The sequence below is a fragment of the Halichoerus grypus genome, chromosome 2 (genome assembly GCF_964656455.1).
Source record: "Halichoerus grypus chromosome 2, mHalGry1.hap1.1, whole genome shotgun sequence".
Taxonomy (NCBI): Eukaryota; Metazoa; Chordata; class Mammalia; order Carnivora; family Phocidae; genus Halichoerus; species Halichoerus grypus.
The window spans coordinates 59,259,360-59,279,501 of record NC_135713.1 but is presented as its reverse complement, the minus strand read 5'-3'; the positions used below and the strand labels follow the sequence as shown (position 1 = coordinate 59,279,501).

Genomic DNA, 20,142 nt, shown 5'->3' with positions numbered 1-20,142 from the left:
ATTTTAGGTTAGTTTCCTCCAGAAGCCAACACTGAGACAAGGATGTGGGATCCAGTAGCTGATCTGGGAGGAGATCCCAGAAGCAATGGTAGGGGAGTACAGGAAATGAGAGAGGGAAGGGAAGGAGGTCAATAAGGGGTACACTGTTGAGCACATTACTGCTGTGGCTATTAGGGCTCAGTTCTGCTGGAGAAGTCGGGAGATGGTAGAGAAGGCACCCCAAAGTCCTTCCTATGGAAAGGAGATGGGTCTGGGGGTATTTATACACCAGCTCTCATCGGCCATTGCTTAAGGGCTGTTCCAGGGAGGTGTTAACTACCTGATTCTCCTGGCCTGCCCTGCTCACAGGCAGAGTGCAGCCTTCCCAGCCAGCATCTGTCTGTGACAGAGTTATAGACAAAGGTCCCAGGCATTTCCAGGTGGCACAGTTGTGTCCAGCTTTGTGGTTAACAGTGAGTGTTGAGGCCTTCTGGGTAAGACAGCCTACTGATGAATCCCCATCAGTAGGCACAATTACTGGCAAACGGTGACAATGTGTTGGATGATTCAGGGGGAGCAGGATCCCTCCAGAAGGACAGGTTGGAGGTGGGTGTCCTAAGTGGAGAGCCTTGTTTCTCCAGTATCCTAAGCGCGGAGAGATGCACTGATTCACGAAGCACAGGCCTCTCTTTGTTTCTGTGCTCCGTTGAAAACTGCAGTGTTTATTTATCCCTTGTTCCTTTATTAAAAGCTTTTTGTTTGTTTTAATATCACTCTTTTAATTAAGTTTTAAATTTTAATTCCAATATGGTTAACATATAGTGTTATTTTAGTTTCAGGTGTACAATATAGTGATTCAGCAGTTCTGTACATCACCCAGGTGCTCATCACAAGTGCACTCTTTAATCCCCATCACCTGATTCACCCATCCCCCCACTGCCCTCCCCTCTGGTGACCAGCAGTTTGTTCTTTAGAGCTAAGCGTCTGTTTTTTGGGTTGTCTCTTTTTATCTTTTTTTCATTTGTTTTGTTTCTTAAATCCCACATGTGAGTGAAATCACATGGTATTTGTTTTTTTCCACTGACATCTTTCACTTAACATGATACCCTCTAGCTCCATCCATGTTGTTGCAAATGGCAAGATTTCACTCTTTTTGATCACTGAGTAATATTCCATTGTATATATACACCACATCTTTATGCATTCATCAATCGATAGTCATTTGGGCTGCTTCCATAATCTGGCTGTTGTAAATAATGCTGCTATCAACATAGGAGTGCATGTATCCTTTTGAATTAGTATTTTCATATTCTTTGGGAAAATGCCCAGTAGTGTGATTACTGGATTATAGGGTAGTTCTATTTTTAACTTTTTGAGGAACCTCCATACTGTTTTCCAGAGTCGCTGCACCAGTTTGCATTCCCACCAACAGTGCACAAGGGCTCCTTTTTCTCCACATTCTCGTTGTCACATCGTTTCTTGTGTTTTTGATTTTAGCCATTCTGACAGGTATGAGGTGATATTGCATTGTAGTTTTGATTTGCATTTCCTCGATGATGTTACGCATCTTTTCATGTGTCTGTTGGCCATCTGCATGTCTTCTTTGGAGAAATGTCTATTCGTGTCTTTTGGGTTGGATTATTTGATTTTTGGGTGTTGAATTGTTCCTTTATTAAAAGCTTTGATGAATGGTAACCCATACCCTTGCAATTGCTGCAACAGGTTGCTCCCTACCCCCACCCTGAGGACAACCAACTTTCTTTCTGTTGATTATTCATCTCGGGACCAATTTTGAATCTTCCTTTCATCTTGATTTCTCTCTGAATATCTCCAGATGCTGATTTTCCTCTTGGCATTGGGTGTTCAGGACTGAATTGGGTTTCTTGTGGTCTGGCCAGCACAGGAAGAAGGGTACCAGCCCTTCCACTTTTCTACAGCAGGGGCTCTTAGCCCTGGGGGTACACTGGAATCACCTGGAGAGCTTTTAAAGCGTAGTGGGCCCCACCTGTAGAGGTTCCTATTCAGTTAATCTGGGATAAGGCCCAGGCCTCTGGCACTTTAAAAATTTCCCCTTCTCTAAGGGGAACCCTCCTACACTGTTGGTGGGAATGCGAGCTGGTGAAGCCACTCTGGGAAACAGTATAGAGGTTCCTCAAAAAGTTGAAAATAGAGCTACCCTACAACCCAGCAATTGCACTACTAGGTATTTACCCCAAAGATACAAATGTAGTGATCTGAAGGGGCACATGCACCCCAATGTTTAGAGCAGCAATGTCCACAATAGCTAGACTATGGAAAGAGCCTAGATGTCCATCAACAGATGAATGGGTAAAGAAGTTGTGGTATATATATAAAATGGAATATTATGAAGCCATCAAAAATGAAATCTTGCCATTTGCAATGACATGGATGGAACTAGAGGGTATTATGCTAAGCGAAATAAGTCAATCAGAGAAATGCAAGTATTATATGATCTCACTGATGTGAGGAATTTGAGAAACAAGATAGAGGATCATAGGGGAAGGGAGGGAAAATGAAACAAGATGAAACCAGAGAGGAAGACAAACCATAAGAGACTCTTAATCTCAGGAAACAAACTGAGGGTTTGTTTGGAGTTGTGGGGGGTGGGAGGGATGGGGTGGCTAGGTGATGGACATTGGGGAGGGTATGTACTATGGTGAGCGCTGTGAATTGTGTAAGACTGATGAATTACAGACCTGTACCCCTGAAACAAATAGTACATTATATGTTAATAAAAAAAAATAATTACAATACATGTAAGTCAAATCATGCTATACCCCTTCAACTAATACAGTGCTGTCATTTAAATAAAATTGGGGGAAAACACACACACACACACACACACACACACACACACACATCTCCCCTTCTCTGTTCCCCAAGTGATTATGATATGCAGCCAGAGTAAAGATACACTGGCCTAGACCTTATATAGGTATCTAACACACGCATCTGAAAAGGTCAGAGGTATTCCTAGCTTCAGGTCCAGCTTGATCCAGCAGCTCAGTGATCTAATCAAGGTTTCAATTTCTGGTGTGTTTTGTTTTGTTTACACATCTCTGCCTTGCCTTCTGTGATTCTGGTTTATCTGCTCTTTGGTTATCAAATAATCCCTCAGAATTCCTAAATCACTACCAACATGTCCTAGGACTGCATACTATCTCATTCATGTCCAGTAGGAGAGAGACCATCTTTGTCCTCTTGTTCCCAGCACAAATCTTGTGATTCATGCTGTTTGGACTGGCTTTGGTATCAAGCCAATCCCTAAATCAATCATTATGGTTAGGAAGATGGCTCAGATCATGTGCTCCATTCTTAGCACTGGGTGTGGTCAGTTCCCCACCTTAGCTCTGGATGTACATTACAATCACCTGAGCAGATTCTAAAGAATCCTGATGCCCAGGCCTCACTCATAGAGATTCTACTTCAATTGGTCTGGGGTGGGGCCCGGGCACTGGCATTTTTTAAAGTGCCCCAGGTGATTGTGATGTTCAGCCAAGGTGGAGAACCATGGCTTAGACATTGTATAGCCTCATGGTGCAGGTTCAGACCACCCACATGGGAAGGTTCACAAGTACAGATCCTCTGCTTGGGCCTAAGTGTATGTATGCCTTTCTAGGGGCTGGCCACATGTCTAGCAGCCCTAGATGACCACATGGCAGCACTCAGGAGGCCCAGAGAAACAGAGCCGCATCCTCTACAATTTCCAACCGTGAGAAATTGTAGCCAGTGGCAATCAGACTGGGAGTATTTCGTGCATGTGTGACATTTGGTGGCCTGCTCTCACTCTTGGTCCGTGGGCACTTATGGCTTTCCCCTTCAGTGCATCTGTTTCCTCATCTGCTGTTTGGATTCAAATACCCATCCCTCTTTGAACTGACTACAGATGAATGAGAATTGTGTGTGTACCTTCAGTTCCTTGGGGAGAGACAGAATCCCTTGGCAGGAAGGCTCTATGATGGAGTGGGAAGAGTTTAATCTCTATGGAGCTGTGCTACCCTAGGTAGGTGCCCTTACCTCTTCAGGTCCAAACCAGGAAAATGAGGACTCTATCTCCCAGAATGCCCTACATCAACATGAAATGAGATAACGTATGTAAGCCCCTAGTGCATTATCTGGCACATAACAGGTGTTCAGTAAATTGCTTTCCTTCCAAGAACGCCATGGTTAGCTCTTCATCTTTTTTAATGTGATGTTAAATGGGGACTCTAAGACATAGTGTCCAACATAAGTAATAATTTGTTGCTTTTGGTTGAAGCCACTTGGTCAACCCCTGGACTCCAAGCCCCTCAGCAGGAGCTTCTGGCCACCTCTTCATCTCTGTATCCCCAACCATATCATATGAGGCTCCAGACTTTCTACAGCTGAGGGTCTTGAGAGTGGCAATCTTGTTGGAAGGAAGGTGTTGTGAGGGGGGTCTCATCTTAAAGACATATTTGCTTTTAGTCACAGTATTTGCATTTAAATGGGATGCTTGCTTGGGGGTAGTGGAGGATGATGACTGATTGGCACTGGGTCTGGCACAAAGTAAGTACAAATAGCTGGATGCCAACTGAATGGACGAGCCTTCCGTTTTCACAGCTTACTCTCCTGGCCAATTGAGTTATGGAGGAAATGAAGATTAAGAGTGTAAGAAATAGTTCTGTTTATTGATTAGAACATGGTATAAAATTACAATTTGCAGGCATTCTGGGCTTTCTGGGAGGGGCATGCAGTGCTAGGCTCTAGCAGGAGATGGAGTGAGGGCATGGACCACTGGGCATTGGCTCTTTTCCTGGGCACATCAAGGGACTTGCACTACCAGCACAGATGCCAGTGTGAGAAGGAATTATTGGTTCTTGCCTCTGGAAACAAAGGATTTGGGCAGTTTGGGTCACCAGACAATGCCATGCTTAAGAATTCAGTTCTATCCTACATATGTTAGGTGCTGGCTCTCCCAATCTAGTCATATACGGATTCATATTGTTCTGTATAATGCACATTCTTCCCACCAAAAGAAGGGAAACAGGCACATTGGTTTGGGAGGCCATTAGAGGATGGTGTGCATTTGGCTCAGGTCATCTTGCTTCCGGATACATCAAGGTCTGCTGGACTCGGAGGCAGTGGGCTGGGTCACGCAAGCAGAAAAGTGTGCACTACTGTTTAAGCTCAAGCAGAGGGACCTTCCATAGGGCAGCAGCATGAAGAGATGAGCATGCTTCCAAAACAAACCCAATTTCATCTTCTCTCTCTCAAGAAGACGGAGAAGGAAGAGTTTGCAATCAGAGACTGAGCCATGTGATGCTGGGTTCCATAGAAAGTCTCCAGCGGAGAATTCTTCCAAAATGTAAAAGGTGTTTCTGTCCCAAGAGTCGGTGTGCAAAATCAGAACAAGGGCAGATCAAGGTGTTAAGAGGTGGTTGTTCAGTACAATGTCTCTGAGAGCTGGATGGCTATGTCCATAGTCACATGACATTTTGGAATAGCTGGAGGGACCTCATGATGTTGTCATCCTGGGAGGGGAGGAGGGGGAAAAGAGAGGATGGTTAGAACTCTCTGAGGCTCCTCCCTGAGAAGCTCTGTAATGGTGAGCACGTCTCTAGTGTGGGTTTCCCATGCAGAAAGAATGCTGCAAGGGCACTAGAAATAGGAAAAAAGAGTGGGGGCCCAGAGAGTGAGCAATTCAAGGCAAGAAGCACCTTCTCTGGCCTTAGGAAATTTTTGTTGTTGTTTTTTAAGATTTTATTTATTTATTCATGAGAGAGAGAGAGGAAGAGGCTGAGGGAGAAGCAGACTCCCCACGGAGCAGGGAGCCCGAAGTGGGACTTGATCCCAGGAACCTGGGATCATGACCTGAGCCGAAGGCAGACTTAGCCTTAACCGACTTAGCCACCCAGGTACCCTGGCCTTAAGAAATTTGTAAGAAATAAAGTATCGAGTGAAACAGTGAATATTACCTTTTTTAAGAAGCTCTGCACAACTGCATTTTATCAAATGATTTTTCGACATTTACTGAGATGACTGCATTTTTTAAAAATTCTGTTATGTTATTAATTATATTGGTTGATTCTTGAATGTTAAGCCAAACTGGCATTTCTGTAATAAACCTTTCTGTTCTTTTTTTTTTTTTTTTTTTTACGTATTACTGGATTTGATTTTTTACTCCTATATCCAGAGGGAATATATTAGCTTAAACATTTTATTTTGTAATGGCTTTGCCATGTTTTCATATTAGGGTTATGATAGCTTCATAAATCAAGTTGAGAAGTTTTTCCTCTTTCTCTATTCTCTGAGTTTGTGTGAGATTAATATCGCTTATTCCTTGGAAAGAGTTTGAAAGAATTTATGGGGTAAGACATCTGTGTCTGCCATTTTCTTTATGGGAAAATTTTAAATTACAGATTCAATTTCTTTAACATACATAGGACTATTCAGATTTTCTATTTCTTTTTGTGTTAGTTTTGATAAATTATATTTGCAAGGAATTTGTGGATTTCATATGTTGTCAAATTTGTCGAATAATGAACCATTATCTTTATAATCTGTAAATCCTGTAGTGTTGTTACCCTTTCCATTCCTGATACTGACAGTTTGAGCTTTCTCTCTCTTTCTCTTTTGTTTAAATCAATCTTGCTAAGCATTTATCAATTTTATTAATTTTTGCAGAGGCAAATTTTGGTTTTATTGATTTTTTTATTGCATGTCTCCATTATATGTTCTCTATTTTACTTTTTTCTAGTGTATATTCTCTAAGAAATAAGTATTGAATGTAGAAAATCCTCAAATGCTTAGCTATTAAGGAACATACTTTTAAGTTCATGGGTCAGAGAAGAAAATATTTTGAATTAAAATATGATGAAAACATGACATATTAAAATATGTGGGATCTAAAACAGTACTTAAAGGAAATTTTATCCCTTTATGTGAACATACTGGAAAAGAATGGTTGAAAAGAATGACCTAAATCTTCATCTCAAAAAGCTAGAAAAAAAGCCCCCCAAATTAAATTAAAATAAAATAGAAGGAAAAAGATAATTTAGAACACAAATGATAAAACAGAAAGCAGACCTATAACAGAAAAAAAATCAACAAAGACAAAAGTTGATTCTAGGTGTTTGAAATCTTTTAAAAGTTGCTAGAACTTTTAAAGTAAGTCTATGGGTTCTGGAGTCAAGCTGCCTAGATTCAAATCTGGATCTGTCATTTACTAGCTGGGTGGCCTTAGGCCAATTATTTAATCCCTCTGTGCCTCAGTTTCTTTATATGTAAAATAGCATCGATCACAGTATCTACCTATGGGTGGGTTGTGAGCAAAAAGTAAGTGAATTAATGAATAGCTATAGAGGTTGCTAATGTGAGAAACTAAACGAATTTAAAAACTTCACTCACCTCTGAAGCAAAGTCAAAAAAGGACACCTAAGTAGGGCATAGAATTTAAAATTAGAATGATGGAGTTCAGGTTCCATCTCTGATCTCTGTCACCTACTGTGCCTTAGCCATATCTCTTAACTTTGCAATGTCTCAGTTTTCTCTTCTTTAAAATGGGCATGATCAGTTCTGCTGGTCACCCAGTTCATGATGATTAACATGTTGAAATATTTCTAGCCTTGTTGGTAAATAACTGCTGACCTGAGCCTCCCACCCAGCATCTTTCCCTCTGTCTCTCTGGTAACTGGTCCAGGACCCCCGGAACACCCAAAGATCCGTCAGCTAACAGACTGGCAAGCTTAGAAGGGTCCCTTTAGGGCATGCTCCATGGCATTAGTCAAGGTCAGTTAAGAGTGGTCAATTCTCAGTCCACTCTCATTATTGAATATTTTGAATATCACCTTGGATAAAACGCCACCACCTCTCAGAACTGTTGTGAGGTGTATGCATATACCTGAAACTTGGTAGGTGCTCAGTACATGTTGGTGACTTCTCCCCAGTTTTGTGCACCTGCAGTTCTAACTGGGTGAGCTCAGAGTGACTGCATACTTTTCTGAAATAAGGTGGGGATGGAAATGCATTTTTCTAAAGCAGATGAAAGCAACTATTTCCAGTTCATTTTCTGGCAGAGACTCTGGGTTAGTCTATCCTTTCAACGAGTGACAGTGTGGTCCAAGGACCTGCAGCACCAGCTTGACCTGGGAGAGCGTTAGAATAGTAGCCCCTCAAACTCCCCTCCAGACCTATTGAATTAGAATCTACATTTTAACCAGATCTTCAAGGAGGTTGGGTTGCCCATTAAAGTTTTAGAAGCCTTGATCCCCAGGGCATTTGTGTTAAAACAAAGATTTCTACAGCACCCTCCCCCGCCACCCCCCATCTAGTGTTCATTTTCAGAATCATCTGGGCAATTCTTGGGTATACTACGGCTTGAGAATTACAGTTTTAGGTTTTTTTCCCAGCTACTCCCTTGTAGTCTCAGGAGTGGGTCATCGAGCCAGAAGTAGGTTAAAAAATGAGTGTTGCCCACTTGGGAAGTCTTTGGTTTCACAGAGACCCCCTCTGGGCTTTCACATCCCCCCCCACCCCCAATCCTTCTCAGGCTGTCTGGCTCAGACTGTGTTTAGCCAAGACCAATCACAGGCCAGTTGGAGGAGTGGAGATTGTTGGAATTCTGAGTTGCTGCTGGTGGGATTGGCGGTGGTGGCTCTGACCTGAGGCCGCAGGTTTCTCATTCTCGCCCTCCTGCAGGTCCCCAGCCCCCAGATTTCCTTTCCCAGATCTAGAGGTTTTATGCTCTGAGGTCTCTCCTTACCTCCTGACAGGATTCAAGAAATTCATCTAAAGTCACGATGCCATCTTTATTTTTGTCCATTTTCTGGAAGACACAACAGGAAGAACTTTAACGAACCTGGTAATCTGCATTCCAAAACTTGCTCTTTGTTAGCCACCTTTGCCCTGAGAATCAAGGTGGTCTTTCACTGGCCAGACAACTCCACCCAGGCCCTGGTTATAGCCCTTTGACCCCCATGAGCTTCCTTAAAATGGAAAGACTTGCTCCAGACTCTCATTACCTCATCACCAGATTATTCTGCTGACACCCTAATATGTGTTCCCCAGACTCTCTCCCAGCCTGTCCACCTGGCAGAGAGAACGCTGCACATGAGAGGTTCGACTTCTTCTCTGTCACTTACTGTGTGACCTTGAGTGAGTCTTTAAGCCTCTCTGAGCCTCTGCTTTTCCCATCTGCAAAGTGAGAGGATTAGACTAGAATGAGCTTGGACATTCTTCAAAATTTTACCACTAGCTTACTTTTTTACTAAAACACCATTCTGGTCATGCCACTCTTCCACTTATGGAGTAACTGTAGTCATCCAAGCAAGGCTAAACCTCTTCAATTAAAGATCTCAATCCAGCCCACCCTTGTTTCCAACTTTATTTCCCATTACTCCCCAGACATAAAGCCTTAACACCTGCATAAACATGCTTAATGACATCTTCTCTGGCTACTCTGCTCCACCAAGAATTTTTATGGAACTTAGAGGCTATACGGTAGCATTTATACTTTGTAATATACTTCCCTATTCTATTCTGTAGTATATACTTGCCTGCTTAATGAGATCATCTATTACTTGAGGTCAGCATATCTTGTAATTCTTTTCTGTTTTCTACAATGCTTAGAACAGAGTTGCACACACACCACTTGTTCAGATGCTTGTGGGTTGACTGGCCTACGTTGGGCTTAAAGCTCATGCACAGTGTGTGTGCACTTACCTGGAAGAAGACATCCACATGCTGCCTTGGAGTGTCTTCTTTGAGCACGGGATATGTATATTTCCCCATCATGTCATAGATGGCTTTGACGATGTCCATCATCTCCTGGAGAGATGATATGGAAGCACAGTGTGGGAACCATGAGGTTTTTAGGTGACAGTTTGGGGCTCCTTGTTACACTGGTGAATGAAGGTGATCCCAGGGACTCTCTTCAGCTGATGAGAGGGAGTTAGAAAGCAAGAGAAGGGGCTGTATACTGCGAACCTCCTCCTAGAGAGAGGGTGGCGGGAAATTCTCTTCCCCTTCAGAGGCTCTTGGGTAGGTTACCTTTTCTTGAGCATTATCCTCAGTGAGGGGTTATGTGTGGGATTGGGGTGAACGTGTGTGTACTGATGAACTCACACCTCATTTTTGGAAGACCCTGTCCCCACTCCACAATTCCTTTGAATGGTTGGGTCTGGGTGGCTGTGTTTGTACTGGGTGTCCTATCCCTGTGACCACAGCTATTTGGAACAAAGGTGGACATCTGACTAAAGCTGAGCTACTCTATTTTTCTGTGATGAGGCACAGAAACGTAATCAGGAGTGATAGAACTCTGGAGCTCAAAGGTCAAGTGGAGTTAGGGCCAGAGTAGGTGCCACAGGCAAGCCATTTCCAGGATTTACCTGAGGTTGAGTGAGAGCAGACACCAAAAGCTTCCGCAGAAGAGTAGAACTTCTGTGAAGAGTAAAATGGAGCAAATACACAGAAGGTAGAAGAGATGAGAAAAATGCGGGGAGAAAGAGAGAGCAAGAGGAGAGGAGAGGAGAGAAGAGTAGAGGGAGAAAGGAGATGGGGCTGACGGGGGACAAGAAATGTTCTCATGAGCACGTGCATGGGCACCTGCATGCACACACACACACACACTCACACACACACAATCTCTCTCACACACTCTCACACACAATCTTTCTCTCTCACACATACACACTCACACACACACTTTCTCTCACACACACATACTCTTTCACACACACATACTCTTTCACACACACTCTCACACACAAACACATACACACACTCTTTCTCATACACACACTCACACACATACTCTTTCTCTCTCACACACACATATACACAATCACACACACTCAGAGGCTCTCTGAGAAAAACAAATGAAGACAGACAGTTACAAAGACTGGGAGAAGCCCCAGACGGGCAGTGTCTCAGAATGGTTACGCTATAAACTAAAACCTCCTCTTGTGCCTCCCCACCCCTATATTGCTAGCAACTTGAATGTATCATTTCTGCAGAAGAGAGTGTGGCCCTCTTGAATTCAGCAATGCTGGAGGAGGGGGAGGAAAGAAGAGGTGAGGGGAGAGAGAGAGACTGGAGACTAACAACCTTCTAGCTTCAGTGGGGATTTTACATGTTCCATCGGACTAGCTATACCTTTATAGGAAACCTCTCAATTTAAGCTAGTTTATGTTGATGATCTTTTATCTTTGTAACCAAAAGACGCTTTCTACAAAGTCTTTCTTGTTTTATGGGGCCTGATAGATGGTACAAATCCTGTCATGTTTTCTTTCTAATCTCTCAATGCTTCTCCATACAGAGTAAGTGATCATTAAGTACTTGTTAAAAGAGTTAAGTTGTTCTTATTATTAGTGTAGCTCTGTTTCCTCAAGACTGTGAGCTCATGAGGACATACACGATCCTTCATTGCTAAGGTCTCTGCATGGGCTAGGAACCCAGTAACTGTTGAGCGGCTCTGTGATGTTCTGATCACACTGGCCAAGCACAGTATTCCATGGCCCCTCCTTGGAATGCAGGAAAGAGGACGTAGGAGGACAGCCTTGTCTTTGAAATCTTTGAAATAGTGTCTGTGGAGACCCAGGGAACGGCCTTTCTCCTGGGTTCCTTGTCTGCTGCTCCTCATTCCATGTGCTTATTTTATTGTTTTTATTCGTTTTTAACCTATTTTTAATAATATTAGACTTACACAAAAGTTGCAAGAATAGAACAGAACATTCACGTATACCTTTGACCCAGCTTCTCCTAACTTGCCAAAGCACAGCACAGTGATCAAACCCAGGGAATTAACAATGCTACAACAATGCTATGCAGGGCTATTAACAAAACTATGGAGCTTATTCACATTTCATTAGATTTTTCCCTAGTGTCTTTTTTATGGTTAAGGATCCCTCATCCATCTAGTTGTGTGTCCCCTTAGTCTCCTCTAACCTGTGACGGTTTCTCACCCTTTGTCTTTCAAGACCAAGACACTTCTGATATAGTGCTGGTAAGTTATTTTATGTCTCTGTTTAGGTTAGTCCCTGGTTTTCTTATGATAAGATTGAAGTTATACATTTTTGATGAGAATACCATAGAAGTGATATTATATCCTTCTTGGTACATCATGTCAAAGAGGTACATGGAGTTGATATATCTTATTAATGGCGATGTGAACCTTGATGACTTGATCAAGGTGGTGCCTGCCTGTCAAGTTCCTCCACTGATTTTAGTATCTTTCAGTGGGTTTTGCCTGCAAAAATTATTATTGTGGTGCTTGCCTAATGCTGATTTTGTATTTCCTTTATTCCTTCTTTATTTATTAATTGGAATTCTTCTTTAAGGAAGAGTTGTCCCTTATCCCCCATTTATCTATGAATTCAATTATTTATTTGAATACATATTTATTATTTATTTGAACACATATTATTTGAATATATATAATCTGTAATTATGTATATATAATTTAGTAGGGACTCATGGATATTTTCTTTATTTTATAGCTTATAATCTAATACTAACATTTTTAATTCTGTTGCTCAAATTGTTCTGTTTTGGTGATTGGGAACTCCTTCAGACTGATTCCTGTAGCTTTTTGACATGTCCCATCCTTTTCTTTTTTTCTTTTTTAAGCACTTCAATATTTTCCAGCACTACAAGGTACTCCAGGCTGATCTTGTATTTTCTTGTTCCCAGTCCTGGAATCACTGACTTCTGCAAGGAGACTGATTCCTTTAATTGGAGGATGGTGTTCAGAAACCAAGGTCTGGGTGCAAGGTATCCTCATTGCTAGAGGGTGTCATTGTCTTAGGCCCTCCCAATAGACAGAACTAGGAGATACACGTCTCTATCCATGTGTTTATTTTTTTATTTTTTAAAGATTTTATTTATTTATTTATTTGACAGAGAGAGAGACAGCGAGAGAGGGAACACAAGCAAGGGGAGTGTGAAAGGGGAAGCAGGCTTCCCGCTGAGCAGGGAGCCCGATGCGGGGCTCGATCCCAGGACCCTGGGATCATGACCTGAGCCAAAGGCAGACGCTTAACAACTGAGCCACCCAGGTGCCCCTCCAAGTGTTTATTTTAAAATGTCTTCATAAGTCCCTCATAGGGTTCTTTCCTGAGTACCTTTATTAAGAGAAAGGATTTAAAGACCAATTTTGATTGCTCTCTCAGGATTTTCATTGCCTAATTTGGATGAGATTATCTCCAAATGATTGCCAGGAGAGGTTCCAGCTGTCTTTTCTAGGAAGCTGCTTATTCACACTTTCTTTTTCCTTTAGGAGGTACTTTATTAATTCTGCCATCTAGAGAGGTCTGATGGGTATTAATGGCAACAATTTTGTCTAGTCTGCAAGTAAGAAAGAGGGAGCAGGACTTAGTGAGGTTATTCAGTGATGGAATTATGACTGCACCAAGGTTGAAAACTGTGTTGTAAGTCCCATTTTAGGGTCCTTTCTTTATATATTTTGTGAAGTAGTATTTGAATATTTTGGAGTATCATAAATTTGAGTAGGTATAGAAGCATTAAATTATTTGCAAAATTGAGATAATATTATACATACTATTTATAAAGTGATTTTTATTTTTCTTTGAAGATTTTATTTATGTATTTGAGAGAGAGAGAGAGAACAAGCATGAGTGGAGGGGAGGAGCAGAGGGACAGGGAGAAGCAGACTCCCTGCTGAGCAGGGAGCCTAATGCGGGACTCAATCCCAGGACCCCAGGATCATGACCTGAGCCAAAAGCAGATGCTTAACCGACTGAGCCACCCAGGTGCCCCTATAAGGTGATTTTTTAAATGTGATGTGTCAGATGAATTTTTACATCTTCTTACTTTTGTGTGACTTTAAATGGCCACCTGTTATTCCATTACATGAATTTACTGGAATTCATTGAACATATCTGTTACTAGTGGATATTAGGGTTTTTACACTCAGGGAAATCATCCACCACTTTATTTTCAGCACCTAGAACACCTTACAAGCCCTCAAATATACATTGAGCAAATACTTGACTGAATGAATGAGGCATGAACATTAGAGAGCTCAGCAGGGTTGAAGTGAAAATTGGAGATGATATTTGTAGCTCTAGACACTGCGCCCAGCACGTAGAAACTCGGGGAGTGGGATGTTACAGGGTCCAAGCTGCAACTGAGGGACCAAGATACAGTAGATATCAAAGTGAGTTTTGAGATAGACCTGTGGGTATTTCATTGTCTAGACACCACATGTAACTCCGAGGATCTAAAAGTGTCAAGCAGTGAAGAGTCAGAAATTGTTTGTGATGTGTTTAGAGATAGCTGCACCTGCCATCATCCCCTTCTATGGTTTTATTAGTAGGCAAAATAGATTGTGGCCAATTGTGGCTATTATAGTCCCCTCTTCCTCAAAAATGTCCCTTCTCTCTTCTAGACGGTGTTTTCGACTCGATCATTCCAACTTTTAGTTTTAACTTGTGGCTGTCAACCTGCTAAATGTGAGTTCCCCTGGGAAGAGTAAGTCTACACTAAAAGCATTGACACCCCTTTGGAATGTGCATTGAATATAAGGGACCCAGTGACAATGAATGAATCTGCTTAATCCTTTCTTGAGTGCTTGGGAACAGGGCAGGGTAGAGCAATGGGGGAGGTCAAAGGTGACCTTCTTCCTTTTGCCAGGCATCAGCTCTGTTAGCCCCAAAGCAGATCCCTCTTCATTCAGACAATTTCCTCCTCGTGATTGTGACTGGGGCTGTTTTCTGCTTATAATTAGATGCCTTCACTGTAGCTCTTTCATGCCCTCGCCTCAGCTCACTTACCTCTTTGTTTATGTATCCATCTTTATTGATGTCATACAAATTAAATGTCCACCTTAGCTTCTCATGGACGGTTCCTCTCAGTAAAATCGACAGAGCAGTTACAAAGTCCTGACAAGTAGAAGAGGTATAAATGACATTAACCACCAAGCCATGGAGTGGGCCGCAGCTCTGTCTTCGGGTCAGACTCTATGACTGTTTGTGGAGCAGAGGGACAGGGAGAAGCAGACTCCCTGCTGAGCAAATGGTATCTCCCATGTCCTCTGTCCCCTGAAGGATATGGCTTACCTTAGTGAAAGCAGCCCCCCTTCCATTCCCTACCCTGCCCATCTAGGGGACAGAGTCTCTTTGAGGAAGAATGTGTGTGCTGACATCTCCAGACTCTTCTGGTAGTGCCTTGTCCCACAGCTCCAATTACCCTAAGACTGGCTACAATCTACTACCTGAGTTCACAACCCTCTCTTACCACCTCCTAGCTCTTTGACCTTGGGAAAGCCACTCCATCTCTCTCTGCCTTACTGTCCTCTTCTGCAAACTGGTAATAAATCATAGAACTGGACCTTGTAGGGTTACTGTGGGGACTAAATGAATTAATCCATGCAAGGCACTAGTGTAGAGTCTGTCACATGGCTAGCTCCATGCATGTGAGCTATTCAGCTGTTATCTGTACTCCCTCGAGGCCCTGAGCTCCTGGAGGGGAGGGGCAGCTGCTGCATCCTTCCCTATCTTAGAAAATGCTTAAGTGGACAAAGGACTGAAGTGTTTGATGATCCAACTGTCCCTTCAATAGGCCACAGCTTAGAGGAGGAGGTGGGGGGGGGCCCGGGACTCAGAGACAAGCGTACCTCGAACTTCACAGAGCCTGTCTGGGTGGTGTCGAAGGCGTGGAAGAGGTAATGAGCATACATGCTGGCATCTGCAAGGCACAGAAGGAAAGGCAGGTGACGGGAGCCGGGGCTTCACAAAGGGGAGCGAGAACGCTTGGAAACAATAAGAAGTAGAAGAGGGTGCTGCTGGGGTGATGGGAAGGTGGAAACGGGGTGTGGGCAAACCCACTGTGGAAACTGGGACCCAGGTGGCTGTCTTGGGGTTTAGGTGGGAAGTTCTTACAGCAAAGACAGGCCCTTGCCCCTCCATCTAGTCTTCCCGGGAGAAAGACCCTCCTGCCTGCCTGCGTGGGTAATTCTTGGTGTGTGGGTAACATGGCAACTGTGTGCAGAAGAAGCTCTCCCAAGTAGTAGTGCAATGCCATGGAGTGAGCACTCACCAGGGAGCAGACAGACCTGGGCTTGGTTAGCAGCTCTGTCCCTATTTAGCTGTGTGACCACAGGCATCTAGCAGAATATCTCTGAGCTCCTTTCTCCCATCTCTTACAAAGGGATGTAGCAAGACCTATCTCTTCGAATTTTTGAAAAAGTATGTTAAATTTTTCACATAGTCACATCATCAAAACCATCACCAGGCCTGCCACATGATCAAAATTCAAAAAAATGTGGCTCAATAGAACTCGACAACAGTGATTCTGGGGCCTGTGTGGGGTGAAGCCGTACCCGCCCCCCGCAACTTGGGTAGGGACCCTGTACTGGGTCCCCACACCTAGGAAGGCCCACTCTGCTGCTGAAGAGGCCCAGGAGAAACAGAGCCTCAGAAGTGTTCGGGACACTTGGATCTCCATTTCGTCAGGACCCAGGATCAGGAAGGGTTCCTGCAGGGGATAACTCTTGGGGGCAGGAAAGGAATCGGCATGTGACACATGGAAGCCATGGGAAAAGCCACAGATGTCCTAGGCCCATGGAGCCAGAGCAGCTTCCTTCAGGAGTCAGGCACGGCAACACAGTGGCCGTGGGCCTGGAGCACTCATTAACCTGGACTCAGATGCACTACTTTATGTTCCCTCCATCTTCTTGGATTCATTTATTTCTACAGTCTCTGGTATTTATTAAAGTTCTCTTTCAAAATTCCACCTTGCCTCAGCTGTTGTGAGGGAAAGAATGGAGAGCGTGGGGCACAATGGTGGGACCAACAGGGCAAAGCTTTTCATCAGACGCTTGTGGGATGGAATCCTGCTCTGCCACTTACTAGCTGTGTGACCTTGAGTGAATTGCTTAACTTCTCTGAGACGTAGTTGCCCCATCGGGCATATAGTGCAGTGCCTGCTGTCTAGAGCTGTTATGAGACTTTGTGATATTGCTTTGTTAATCTCTCCTCTCCTGGAAATGATCCATTTCAGAGCTCTTTTCTGCTAAAGCTTTAGCTAATTCCATATCTTGTAATAAGGGAGGGAAATCTTACCCTGAGTTGTCCTTGACCTTGAGGAGGAGGCAGATAACAAGAAGCATGAACTTGGAGGAAGAAAGGCTGCTCACCAGAGAGGGAGCTGGGAAGGATCTTTTCAAGATCAGACTCACCTCCATGAGGGAAAAACTGAGCGTAGATCTGTTTGAATGTTTCTTCATTGACCACACCACTGGGGCACTCCTGTATGAAGGTGAGAGAGTAAGTGGGAGGGATGGGGGCCCACTCCAGAAAGAGGAGACTGGGTCCAGCCTTGGGATTTTATTTTTCCCTATTATCCCTGATGAGCAGGGACTGGGCAACCACCTGCACAATTCTGTGTCTCCAAGTGAGTAGCCGGGACATAGACCCACCTTAGGACTGAAGCTGCTTTACAAAATGTTGAGAATGGGCACCGTGAGGTGGAAAGAGCTTGGGATTTGGGCTTAGGAAGACCTGGATTTGGATCCTGGCTCAGCCTCTTCTAGGCTTTGTGACTTTGAGTGAGTTAGGCTCTGATCCTCAACGTCCTTACCTGTAAAATGGGGCTAACAGTACCTTCCCGACAAGGCTATCATGAGGTTTAATATAGGAAATGATGTGGCAAATTAATACATTGGCATTCAGGCTTACACATCAGTCTCCATGAGTTCAGTTAGCACAGAGCTAAATCCCATCAGGATGGACAATATTGACAGGGTGAATGGGTTACGCTAAGGCTAGAAGCTGGGCCAAGGTGAATTCTCCACTGTTTGCCTGCCATCCCGTGAAGTTCCTGGGCTACTGGCCAGTTTCCCATCTATGGAGGTTGTCTCATTCTTGCCTGGAGTCTTTCCTTCTAGCCAGGTGATCTTGCTTTCATGCCCCCTTTAGAGAATTGGCCTTTCTTTTACAACTACATATATGGAAGAGCTCCCTGATGGGCCCCGTTGGCATTTGGAAGACTTAGCTTCAGGTGGGAAATTCTGCCTGGGCCTTCAGATGCCCTGTGGGCCTTACATTTTTGAAGCCTCGATAAAGGACTTGCAGCTCCCTCTTGGTGAAGTTGGTCTGGGCCTCAAGCTGCTCCAGTCCCTCGGGCCGATGGCAAACCATGGTCATTTCCAACTCATCTTCAATCTTATCTGGAACCAGAGGAGATGGCGTTGGAGGGGCTGACCTCAGTGGCCACTCGTCAGACCACAGTCTTGGCTGTCAAAAGAGTGGTGTTGTGACCTGGTACACAGGGTCGTGGGCTGGGGTCACAATGCAGATGATCTTTCTCCCTTGGGCCTCCCCCTGCCCCCAGCCTAGTCACTTCTGTCTCATACTCGGTCCAGCCTTTGGGCCAGCTGTGTCAGACACAGGGAGGGAGCTTCAGGCTGGAGAGAAACACATTCCAAGTGGAGATGAGGGTAGATGGGCTCAAAGTAAGTCTATATGAATACATTTCCCTTTCTTTCAAAATAACTTCTTTGCATATTCAATTTGCTGCTCGCTGAACCATGTTAGAGACACAGGTAAGTGAGTGGAATGGTTAACAGCTTCCAAACAGGGAAGGGAAACAAATCTATTAAAAAGGTAGAGCAAAGCCTTACCATTTGGTACAATTAGATGAAGTCTAACACGATTTAGCAAAGAGTTCCAATTATGGCATGTGAAATATTAAGAATGCAAATGCATTTTACAGTGTTGTTTTGTAATATCTATTAGATGTTCTTAAATAATAGGAAGATGACTTACATGGGAACTACTTGATATAAATCAAATCTTCTGGAAGCATTTGAAGAGCTCAGAAAACAGTTGTCTGAAGTAGCAGTTTGTTCCTCCAATAAGTATGACAAAATAATGTAATTTTGTACTAGTTATTGAGAAAGTGTCAGTCTATTAAAGCAAGAAATCCGCCCATCACCTACTGAAGGATCACAAAATCCAAATAAGTGGAAGTTTCAACGTTTGACCATCCCAGAAGGATAAATGAGTGTTTTCCTTTGGGTCCTGCCAGACGCTTTCTATAAATTTACTCCAATCAAGAATCAATTGTCGGCTAACCTTCTCTGCCCGTTGTTGTCATGCAGACATTACCAAATCCATATATTGAGCGACTGTAAATCTGGGCTGGCAAGAATAGTGATGAAATGGACAGGGTGTTGGGAACGCGCACACTCCACATCGCATCCCATGACCATGGAGAGTGGGGACAGGCTGCGTTTCTGTCTGAGAGAATAGGATGAGCAGGTGCTTAACACTGAGTACATTTCTCCAGTCAGTGCCAAGCTCTTGCTACCAGATTTGCCCTCCAGTTGTCACTTCTTCTTCTGAGACTGTGATCTCAAAAGGAATCCATCAAAGTGAGTTTGTATCTTGGACATCTTCCTAAGGAAATGGACATTTGGGTAAGGTTCCAAGGGAGAGGCAGAAGAACTTGGTACTTGGTCATCTTTCTTATGTGCTGGGCAACAGGTATCACCTTATCCTCTGGGGAGTAGGGCAGATTATTCAATATGAATAAGATGCTCCGATTATACAACATAGCTACAAGTGACCGATTTCTTTGTAATTCTTACAGAGCCTTTAATTATTGTTATGTTTGTAGCTACAAGTTAAGTAGCAATTACTTAAACACTGCAGCATTTCTATGTAAATCAAAGGGCCATTCCCCCCCCAAAAGCAACTCCCCCCCACATAAAACTAATTCAGAATACTCACATATATTTTTAGCTCATTTAAAAATAGAAATAAAATTGTTGGTTTAAATTTCCCAGTATTAGATTTAATAGCAATTTTATTTTGAAAAATACAGATATTTAAAACTCGGAAAAGAGGTGAACTATTAAAATGTAAACCAGAAAGACAGAAATGATATATTTTTGCAGGTGTCTGGTATATCTTTCCCAGTTTAACTTATGCAGAAGCTTAAAAGACTTCTTTTGCAATATTGGCTCATTTCTATTAATCTTCTTGTGACCAAATTCTTCACAAGATCAGGGAAGTCTCTTTGAGGAAGTTTAAGAGAATCTTTCCAATTCATAAGCTGCACTTACCATCTCTATTATAAATACATTAAGTAGTATTGAAATATCCAATATTAGGCCCACTTCATTAAGGGAGAAATTGACTTTATCAATAAATGATTTGTTTG

General features: G+C 43.2%; 1 protein-coding gene across 3 annotated transcripts in view; it reads right to left on the bottom strand.

The window, feature by feature from the left end:
* Window positions 1-4,628: 4,628 nt before the first annotated feature.
* KCNIP1 (potassium voltage-gated channel interacting protein 1) overlaps window positions 4,629-20,142 on the bottom strand; it is a 329,087-nt gene continuing 313,573 nt past the window's right edge. For all 3 annotated transcript variants that reach the window (XM_036079456.2, XM_036079455.2, XM_036079457.2), the window contains 7 exons: window positions 18,021-18,145; window positions 17,156-17,225; window positions 15,593-15,663; window positions 14,751-14,858; window positions 9,682-9,786; window positions 8,723-8,785; window positions 4,629-5,492 (listed from right to left, as the gene is read on the bottom strand). In XM_036079456.2, the coding sequence (XP_035935349.1) occupies window positions 5,445-5,492; window positions 8,723-8,785; window positions 9,682-9,786; window positions 14,751-14,858; window positions 15,593-15,663; window positions 17,156-17,225; window positions 18,021-18,145 (590 nt within the window). In that variant the 3' untranslated portion in view covers window positions 4,629-5,444. The remainder of the gene's footprint in view (window positions 5,493-8,722; window positions 8,786-9,681; window positions 9,787-14,750; window positions 14,859-15,592; window positions 15,664-17,155; window positions 17,226-18,020; window positions 18,146-20,142) is intronic.